General features: G+C 35.5%; 1 protein-coding gene across 2 annotated transcripts in view; it reads left to right on the forward strand.

Annotated features, from left to right (window-relative positions):
• The window catches only part of LOC115234987 (glutamine-dependent NAD(+) synthetase), a 17623-nt gene extending 11171 nt beyond the window's left edge, over positions 1–6452 (forward strand). The window contains exons 1-13 of one of the 2 annotated variants that reach the window (XM_029806450.1): positions 10–56; positions 2141–2338; positions 2516–2771; positions 2857–3049; positions 3255–3495; positions 3683–3922; positions 4039–4154; positions 4219–4523; positions 4610–4818; positions 4925–5150; positions 5225–5401; positions 5831–5933; positions 6187–6452. In XM_029806450.1, coding sequence (XP_029662310.1) covers positions 2193–2338; positions 2516–2771; positions 2857–3049; positions 3255–3495; positions 3683–3922; positions 4039–4154; positions 4219–4523; positions 4610–4818; positions 4925–5150; positions 5225–5401; positions 5831–5933; positions 6187–6215 — 2241 coding nt within the window. In that variant the 5' untranslated portion in view covers positions 10–56; positions 2141–2192 and the 3' untranslated portion in view covers positions 6216–6452. Of the gene's footprint in view, positions 1–9; positions 57–2140; positions 2339–2515; positions 2772–2856; positions 3050–3254; positions 3496–3682; positions 3923–4038; positions 4155–4218; positions 4524–4609; positions 4819–4924; positions 5151–5224; positions 5402–5830; positions 5934–6186 lie in introns of those variants that run through there. The other variant, XM_029806449.1, reaches the window with a different exon arrangement.
• Positions 6453–10229: the final 3777 nt, after the last annotated feature.

Consider the following 10229-nt stretch of genomic DNA (forward strand, 5'->3'; position numbering starts at 1 on the left):
TCTTGTTCCAGAAAGCCGCCGGCGCGGCTCATCGACATAATATCTCGTCGGGCTTGGTAATTCGACGTTCTCTATCGACATTTCCAAAGCTCCATAGAAGCTCGTTAAAATCGCAACCGACACGGGAAATACCGTCGCGGAGAATTCGAAAAAGTCGTGTTTAAAGATATTAAATACAATTAAGAACTATCTAATTCAAAGAGAACGCTGTTGAAAGAATACTATTGAGCTGAGTTTTTTATTTGTGTTTAATTTACGTGGCGATATTTGAGTCAAATTATGTTTATTTTCATTACTCGTCGGTGTGTCATTTATTTTGGTATCCAACTTGTTGCGCAAGAGAGACCTACTTTATATAAAATATGACCAGAGTTTTGCCAAAAAGAGTTTTATTAGTGATTAAAAAATTATATATATATATCTATATATAATGGCTACGTTACTTGTTTATTAATTAATATAATTTATCATAGAGCAATAACAAGTATGATTCACTTATACAATTTCCAACTCAAATATCTTTATATTCATATTTTTTTATCTGCATATTTATATTCTGTTTCCTTTTAATTTTTGTATTATCTGAAAGTTATCTTTTTAATATGTACGGTATGTCATATGTGAATAGTGTCAAGTTATAGTATTTTAAAATAATTGATTACATAGCGAATTTGTATTTGTTACAAAAATCATGGTAAACTGTAAGGGTTGCTACATACAAGAGGAATTAGAAGGTGGTCTACCTGGCCGTACCGGGTTTTCCGTCCAGATTATTGATCAATCAACGCGCGCCGGACTAAGGAGAACGGAACGTTTCAGTTTATCATCTTGGAGCGATCGATAGGATTCCAATTGATAGGTTTAGCTAACAAGTTGCCTCTAAAAGTTTCATCAAGCGTACACGCAATCGCCGACTTTTAAGAGTCCGCTTTAGTCATAATAATATCGCCGCCCAATTGCATACGAAACTATAATATTTGCATTAATTCATTTTCAATTTCAACAGTCGGACTATTCTTGCTTTCAACTTTGTATGTTTATTTGACTAAAATATTCCATCTCGTATCGACGATATAATATAATGACATCTGCATTACGGAGTCTTGAAATACTTAAATATTTATATTATTAAAGTTTATATTATAATCTTTGAATTTTTTTTTATATTGTATTATTCTTTCTTAATTTACTTTTTATTGCTAGTTTTCTATAAGAATAATTTTACGTACATCTGTAATGCTATAATATTCTTGCTGTTTGAGATCACATCATCAAAATGCATATAATTATACGTGGATAACATCCTTTCAATTCTTAAATTATCGCAATAGGGGTTTCTTAATTTCGGTTAAATTTAGCTTCCCGAAAGTTCTATTTTTCATCAAACATATTCGACAAAGTTGAAAGATAGATATAAAACAGCAACAAAACTGATATAACACAACCGCCTTTAATTTTTGCGTGTCAAAAGAAACTCATGTTACAAACAAATCGGGAAAACAATTCCAACCGTCAGTCGCCGAACATGTCTCGTTAGGTATGCGCGAAACGATGACATAGTCAGCTGCCAATAATGAAATCAAATCATCTTTCGCCCATGGCAGACGTGTAATTGACGATATTAAACCCCTTCGGCGGCCAACCGCACACGGCACCTCGAAATTTATCGATATGGCGATCGATTATTGGCGATCAGCGAAGAGACGCCCTTTTTGCGAACTCTTAAAAGATCTCACTCTCGCTGATTGCCTGCACTTTTCAAAGTTCTTAAGTTCCACGTTCTTGAGTAAAACCGCTAAGATAATCGCTTTAGTTATACTTCACTTAAAAATCGCTTTTTGACAGTCGCTCGCGCCGCTTGCTTCAACGCAATCAGTTTGTGAGAAAATCTGAAATTATACTTTGTTGAAAAATACTTGTATACATTTTTGAGTCTGTGTTAACATTAAAGATAATGAAAAACAAAGTTAAATGTATTATATTATTGCTCGTGCTCGTTATTGACTGTCGTGCTCGTACTGACTTTGTTTCGCGTAGTCGCCGCGCGTTCGCGATACTCTCCAACACTTGCTTTGTGGTATTTTGATTTTCCATCGTAAATTAAATGTCTTGTGAATAAACACTTGCTTATTTATTTCAGATAAGAGTATCTCGGAAATCACATCAGAAATAATATTGAAAACTAATTCAACATGGGACGTACGGTGACTGTCGCCGTTTGCACGTTAAATCAATGGGCGATGGACTTTGACGGGAATTGCAGAAGAATTTTGCAGAGTATACAAGAGGCAAAAGATGCTGGCGCCACTTATAGAAGCGGTCCAGAGCTAGAGATTTGGTAATTACATTTGAGAAAATTGATTTTGCCGCTTGTGAACATTTTGTAGGAATTGTTTTTCCGAGCTTCCAGATTTTTAAATACCTAGTGACATTGTAATATTCCACTTACACACTATATATATTTATTATACATTATTTTATAATATAGTTACATTTTTAAATATTTATTCAACAGCGGATACAGCTGCGAAGATCATTTTTATGAATCGGACACGTTGCTTCATAGCTGGGAAGTTTTAGCAGGCCTTCTAAAGTCCAGCATTTGCGAGGATATACTGATAGACGTGGGTATGCCAGTGATGCACAAAAACGTGACGTATAATTGCAGAGTGGCTTTCCTGAATCGGCGGATTTTATTGATTAGACCGAAAATGCGGCTCTGCGAGGATGGTAATTACAGGGAAAGCAGATGGTTCTCTCCTTGGACAAAAGTAATGAAACATTGTGCTTTACAATCGATCGAAAGTTGCGATCGTGTACGCGATAATTCGTTATATGTCTTATTGGATATGTTAGGAACGTATGGTCGAGGATTATTTTCTGCCGCGAATGATATCGCAAGTCACCGGTCAAACCGTAGTACCGTTCGGGGATGCAGTTATCGCGACCAGGGACACGTGCGTCGGTTTCGAAATATGCGAGGAACTTTGGCATCCAGCCAGCAATCACATTCCGATGTCACTGGACGGCGTGGAAATTATCGCAAATGGTAAAAACGCATTTGATGCTATGGCAATATAGACTTTTTCTTTTTTGTTTTTTTTTTATCGTGCTATTTTTACATTTTGCAACATACATCTTGAAATGCACAAAATCACAATTAGACAACTTTTGTTCAATTCTTTTCATTGCTTGTATGCGATACAATTAAAAAGATTGAATCTAATATTGACTCTTTTTTTGACTACTGAAAGGAAGCGGTTCGTATTTCGAATTGCGTAAAGCTTACGTCACTGTGGACCTCGTTAAATCGGCTACTTTTAAGGCTGGCGGCTGCTACATGTTTAGTAATTTACGCGGATGCGACGGCAGCAGATTATATTTCAATGGTGGCTCCAGCATCACTCTCAATGGCAATATATTAAATCGCGGAAAACAATTCGCTCTTGAGGACGTGGAAGTGACCGTCGCTACGTTCGATCTCGAAGATATAAGGTTTTGATCTGGACCAACTATTCTAGATAATGATATCAGTATTCGATTATATAGCAGAGTGTCGGATATTCCTCAATTCATTTCGAAATAATTAAGAAAAAACTTCAGATACACCGAGTTGCTATTTGGAAAATAATGTAAAATGGAATAATATAATGCATTGTTGTAATATTAAATCTTTTGGCAGGAATTATCGAAACAGCATCAGATCGCGATCACATGCGGCAGCTGCGTCGGAAAATTATCCGCGCGTTAAAGTAGACTTTGCGCTCACGCCGGAGAATCTTATGTCGAATCCACCGGATCGACCGCTCGACGGAGTCCAAGATGTGTATGGTGATGACGACGGGCAGTCAAGACTCGTATATCATACTGCAGAAGAGGAGATTGCGATGGCACCCGCGTGCTGGTTGTGGGATTATCTCAGGTGCGAACAGAGATAAGATGTTTATTTTTAAGATGTTTAATCTTTTAATATTCTCTTTTTATATGACATGGTTATAAAAATATTTGTTTATATTATGCCTATTGTATGTGTTTTAGACGATCTTGTCAAGGAGGATTTTTCTTACCATTGAGCGGCGGTGTCGATTCATCTTCCTCGGCGTGTATTGTATATTCAATGTGCGAAATGATTGTCGAGTCGGTCAATAAAAGAGGTAAGATGTACACTGCCTCCTCTTGACTTACGAAAATTTTAATAAAATTATATTTTGCTTTCAGATATGCAGGTTTTAGCAGACATTAGAAAAATTGTCGGCGATTGCGAATATGTACCGGTCGATCCGAAACAATTGTGCAACACTATCTTGGTCACGTGTTACATGGAAACGGAAAATTCATCGGCAGAGACCAAGGCCAGAGCGGCAGAGTTGGCCAGTCAGATAGGATCCTATCATCACGGTGTAGTCATAGATAGCGCGATATCAGCGATTTTAGGGATTTTTCAACAGGTTACCAAGCTGACGCCGAGATTCAAAGTGCAGGGTGGATCGCCTAGAGAGAACCTGGCGTTACAAAATGTGCAGGTAATCACTCGGTATCTTTGATTGATGGCACTAATATTTTGATCGTTAAATTACCCACTTCTATATTTTTAGTATTTTGCTTTCAGGCCCGGTTACGGATGGTAATCGCTTACTTATTCGCTCAATTAATGTTGTGGGTCAGAGGCCGTCCGGGTGGTCTCTTGGTATTAGGGAGCGGTAACGTGGACGAGGCCTTGCGCGGTTATCTCACCAAATACGATTGTAGCAGTGCAGATATTAATCCCATCGGTGGTATTGCGAAAAACGATTTAAAGAAATTCCTCTTATATTTTAGGTACGCGTGTATGAGAAATAATTTGTGATACTATTTATGATATTAGTTACATACTCACTAATTCAAAAGTTAAGATAGTAAAAATCCTGACATTTCTAAATTTCAGACGCAAGCACGGAATATCCGCTTTAAGCAGTATCCTGGAGGCACCACCCACGGCGGAATTGGAACCGTTGCAAGCAGGACAGTTAGCACAATTGGACGAAGTAGACATGGGTATGACATACAAGGAGTTGTCGATCTTTGGACGACTAAGAAAACAGAATTGTTCCGGGCCTTTTACAATGTTCTGCAGACTTGTACACATGTGGGATCATTGTACTCCGAAAGAAGCGAGTATATGCGCACTTTAATATCAAGTTGCAATTCCTCTTGGAGCCAAACTTTCAATAAACTTTTATTTCAGGTTGCTGATAAAGTAAAACACTTTTATAGGTGTTACGCTATAAATCGTCACAAAATGACGATATTGACTCCATCTTGCCACGCGGAGACATATAGTCCCGATGATAATCGATTCGATCACCGTCCCTTCCTTTATAATCACAACTGGAAATGGCAGTTTACGGCAATCGACGAACAGGTAAGAATTATGCGGGAGAAAGTTTATCTTGCCTCGAGTTCTAAAGTATCGGAATGTGAGAGGAAACGCTGTGCCGCCGAAGTAACATCGCGATTAGACTACACATGTGGGAATGCGATACATTATGGAACAAGGTCTCATATGCAACGTAGAGCCTGGCGTGTCGCGCGCAAGATGACCCGTAAAGGATGAATTAGACTTCTTCGTCAAGTTCAATTCGTATCAACGACGAGATCGAGCTAGAAAAATGATTAGTATGTTGGAAAGTTTTCGTACATTTCTCTCGACATAAAGGTTAGCAAGCGAATAATTGAATGACATAGTAGATAGTATAGAAAATATAATGATAGCATAATGCGGTGCCTTGCCAACCCCTGGAAATCTAATCTTTTTTTTTTGCTATTTCATTATGGATTAAACTATTTCCAGGTAAAACGACTCAACAGCGAGGAGAAACCGTTCAGACCGGATAAGGCTGCTCCGAAAGTACTCGCCAAGCCCAGATACATACCGTTCAGCTCCGTAATCAGCAGTGAGTAAACAAAACAAAGTGCCTGCATTAATGAAGCACGTCGAGCACAACGCATTTCGGCCGACAAAATCGTCCTAATCGCCAAAATACGGCGAAAACACCCACCGGAAAACCTACCTCCAGAGCTGCACACAGGCAGGTCGAAATGATCTGCCTCGAAATGTCGAGCCAACTTGTGCACACCTATTATTCTCCACCGTGCTTCTCGCTGCTTCTATCAAGAAGTCATCACCGGCATCATTCTCTGTTACAGATAAGACGCATCCAGGAATAGTAGTTTAACCGTAGCAGTAGCACTCTCTTATCATTTTGACATTGCAGCGCTGCGATAAATGGACATGATCTGTACTTGAAGCGGTCAATGATGGACCTTATCGTCAAGCGAGTCGCTCTTGAGATTAATATTTAGGAAACTTTTGTGAACAAGGAAGTATCGAAATATGAAAGATATTTTGAGAAAGTTGAATTATGTGAAACCTGATAAAATAAATCTATTAAATAAAAAATATATGATAAAGATTTGATGCGTAAATTCTAATTCTGATGTACTTTCCGAAATCATCCAAAGATCTTTGAGAGTCCTGGGCTAACAAAATTTGATGAATGATACAATTGCAGATATATCAGATACATATTGTACAAAAATAATCAGAAAATTCTTATATAATTAAATTAAAAATTTAACTTGGAGAATTTCTTGTCTTAATTACAATCTAAAGAACAAAACATAAAATGTAAAGAAAGTATGGTATCAAAGCCAATGCTTTATACTTTTGCAATCCATGCTATCACCTCTTGTATAGTTATAAGTTATTCCTATATTATATTAGAACAATGTAAAACACACAAGTATTAAATGCACGATGATTGAGGCGGAATATCAAATAGTTACATTTATCGAGTATATATAATATTAATTTTTATTATCTCTCTCTTCTCTCACAAATATATGTATAAGAGCGCGTAACCACATTTTATCGTTAACATACGATTTATAAAGATCGCTAATGGACAGATGGACAGCTAGGCTGCTCAATTAATGAAGTGATCGTTTAATAATCAGTAGACCTGGATTCGATCCTGGCCCATGACCTACCTTGTAGGTTGAAAATGATATTTGAGGGTGAAATTTACAACATTCTCCACTGTTGTAAAAACAAACCTAGAACGAAAAACCACAAATTCTTATCGTAGTGAAAAATAAAGAAAACATGGTTTTGCATTCTAGGAATGAAGGATGGAAGTACAATAAAGAACGCTGACCTGACCTGGATCTAGCGATCGCTAAATAGACGTCAATGTTCGGAATCGGATAATGCAGTCGTGCTCTAACGGAAATTTACAATCTCGTGGGACGCATAAACAACATATTAAATATTCATGTATTCATTTTAGCTACACTTTCTACGCACTTTCCGTTTTTTCATTTTAAACTTGTGATACATCTATTTTATCTAAGCGCCAAAAGTGGAGCTAAAAGCTGTATTATACATCATACGTAAATTCACATGCATACGCTCATACGAACAATGATAGCCACACATACGCTCTTATAAACAACAATATTCACGCAATCATACACTCGATTCGCAATTATATGTTAAAAACATGCCTGACGGTGTTAAATTTGTCCAATCCAACATGATAAAAATATGCCATCCTATTATATATATATATAGAAACTTTGGAATAAAAAATTCTTTTAAAGAATTCGAATGTGTGCATGTAATGTGATTAAATAATAATTAGTATAAAGTATTTTTATTTTTCAAGATTGGATAAATTTTGCACGCTACACCATAGCGATTTTCTAACCATAATCGCTCACTTTTTCTGCAAAAAGAAAGTCGCTTCTGCAACCAAACAATTCGATAAATATAGGATATATCCTGTATGTAGAGAATTATCTATAATATTATTAATAAAGTCAATAATTAAAATTATTATTTAGAGCTTTAATAATAATAATAATGATAATAATAATATAATATATAATAAAAATAATATAATAATGACAAAAATTATAAAGTACTAAGTATGAAAAGAATCGAACGCATCAGAAAATCGATAGCATTTCTCGTAAATGTAAAAGTAATAGTAAATTATTATGATAGTGATCAAGTAAAATTTTTAATAGATAATTTTTGCTGGAGAAATAGATGTAATTTTACGACTGAATACTGAACGTAAATTAAATAGTGATGGAAATATAGATATATATATAGCATTATTATTTAAAAATATAATGTTAATATCAATAATAATAATAATAAAAATAATAATAGTAATAGTAAGACGACATAATACACGCGCAACTTATTATACTTGATTCACAATGTGCGACGACAAGTATCGTTATCCTTGAGTATTTTCTCCAAGGTGTAAGTGCAATATATTCTCATATTCGAATCCGCGCGCGTTCAATATACAAATATTGTATACATCATTATTATTTGTAAGCAAAAAATAATCGCGGATTAACCGGTGCCCGTGTATGTGTGCGTAGTGTTTCCGCCGTTGATATAACTATTTACAATATGCGGGGATGAGCATCTCTCGGCGGAGCATTAGCATCTACGCCGAAGTAATCGAGCTTAAAAAAAAAAGACGAATACGATTATATATGTAGAATTAAATATCAGTATAGTCTCTCTAGTCGTATGTTATTTACAATAACAAATATTATCGAATGCTCTTGGCATGATGTTATTAACCATCGGACGCGTTTTGTGATATGAGTGGGGATATTTTAAGAAAAATAAATCTAAAATTGAATAAAACACTTTGTAAAAACATCTATATAATAGTAATATCAAATGCTATTAAACAGTTCAACTGATGAAAAATAACACAAGTCAAATAGCATAGCAATTGCTCGACTTTTTGTTAATGCAAAATTGCAATGGGCAAGTTAGCGCATTCGCGCGCTCTGATAAAAGAACTCCTTCGGGAAACATTTGAAACAATTGAATATTTAATCAACAATTCAACGTAAATGTAACACATTAAAACAATAATAATAACGATTTTATGACAAAACATCAAAGCCCATTGCGTATCTTTTACACGGTATAATATTAAAGGGTCTTTTAATTTTTTTATTCTTATTCCTACATGCGAGTATAGGTGACGTTTGGTATACATTTTATGAAGCATCCGTGAAGAATCACTTTCTCGCACTCGCCCGAGGATTTAGGAGACTGTGCTTTGAGAGGTCATGCTTCAAGGAGACGCGGCCTTTTTAACCCTTTGACAAGCGCATTTCGAGTCTTTTGCATACTGCGAAGAGGAGCAAATAAACATGCGTATAATTATATATTTATGTACATATATATCATATACATTTAGTTTATATATATGTATAACAAAAATGTATAATCTATATAATACAGATAAATATAATAGAAGATTTTCTCGATGTGAAATCATTATATGAAATTGCTGCTAAACAGAAGAATTTTGTGTTGTAATACTATTGCGTTTCAAAGGGTTATTTAAATTTAGAGCTCACAAATTATACTTTGCCGTGGCGAGCAAGTCCACGATCGTGTGTCTACGATGGGAAGAATCGAGCGGAAATATATGTATACCGGTTGTGCTCGATCCAAGTCCTACCACCTTAGAATTGCACGAAATCCCGTTTTATGTTTTCGTGTATATACATTTGTGTGTGTGTGTGTGTGTCTGTTGTGTTGTGTGTGTATTTGTGTACGGGTGTATATATGTACGATTCGTATATATGCGTGCCTCTCCTGTCCCATCCCCAAGCCCAAAAAACCATGGTGCAAGAGCGGAAAAGCAAAGTGGAGTGCGTAAAGGAGCGAGTGAATTGTTACTCTTATTATATCACAGATTACCCAAAGTGCGCATCGGTGTGTGTGTGTGTGTGTGTGTGTGTGTGTGTTGGGGATTTTATTAAATATATATATGCCTACTCTCTGTCTATACTATCAGTGTTTAGAAATATAATCCCAAAGAGAGGATAACTAAATTAAAATTTTTATTAAATAATGCAACATTTTATATTTCTCTCATTATAATAATTAATTTAATTTACCTTCTTTCAGTTGAAAGGCGTCTCAATTCAATAATAAAATCACTCATTAAATTAACAACAAAATAAAAATGTGAATTTTAATTACAGTCGATTCTCTCTTTTCAAGTGTTCTAAAAATCAACAGTTTTCTTCTAAATTAATATTCTTATAGACATAGAAAATATATATATATATATATACACACATATTTCTATGTCTATGAGTATTCTATTCTCACTATTCACATTTGCCTAATGTCG

Source organism: Formica exsecta, unplaced genomic scaffold (genome assembly GCF_003651465.1).
Source record: "Formica exsecta isolate Colony F162 unplaced genomic scaffold, ASM365146v1 scaffold21, whole genome shotgun sequence".
In the NCBI taxonomy this organism is placed as follows: Eukaryota; Metazoa; Arthropoda; class Insecta; order Hymenoptera; family Formicidae; genus Formica; species Formica exsecta.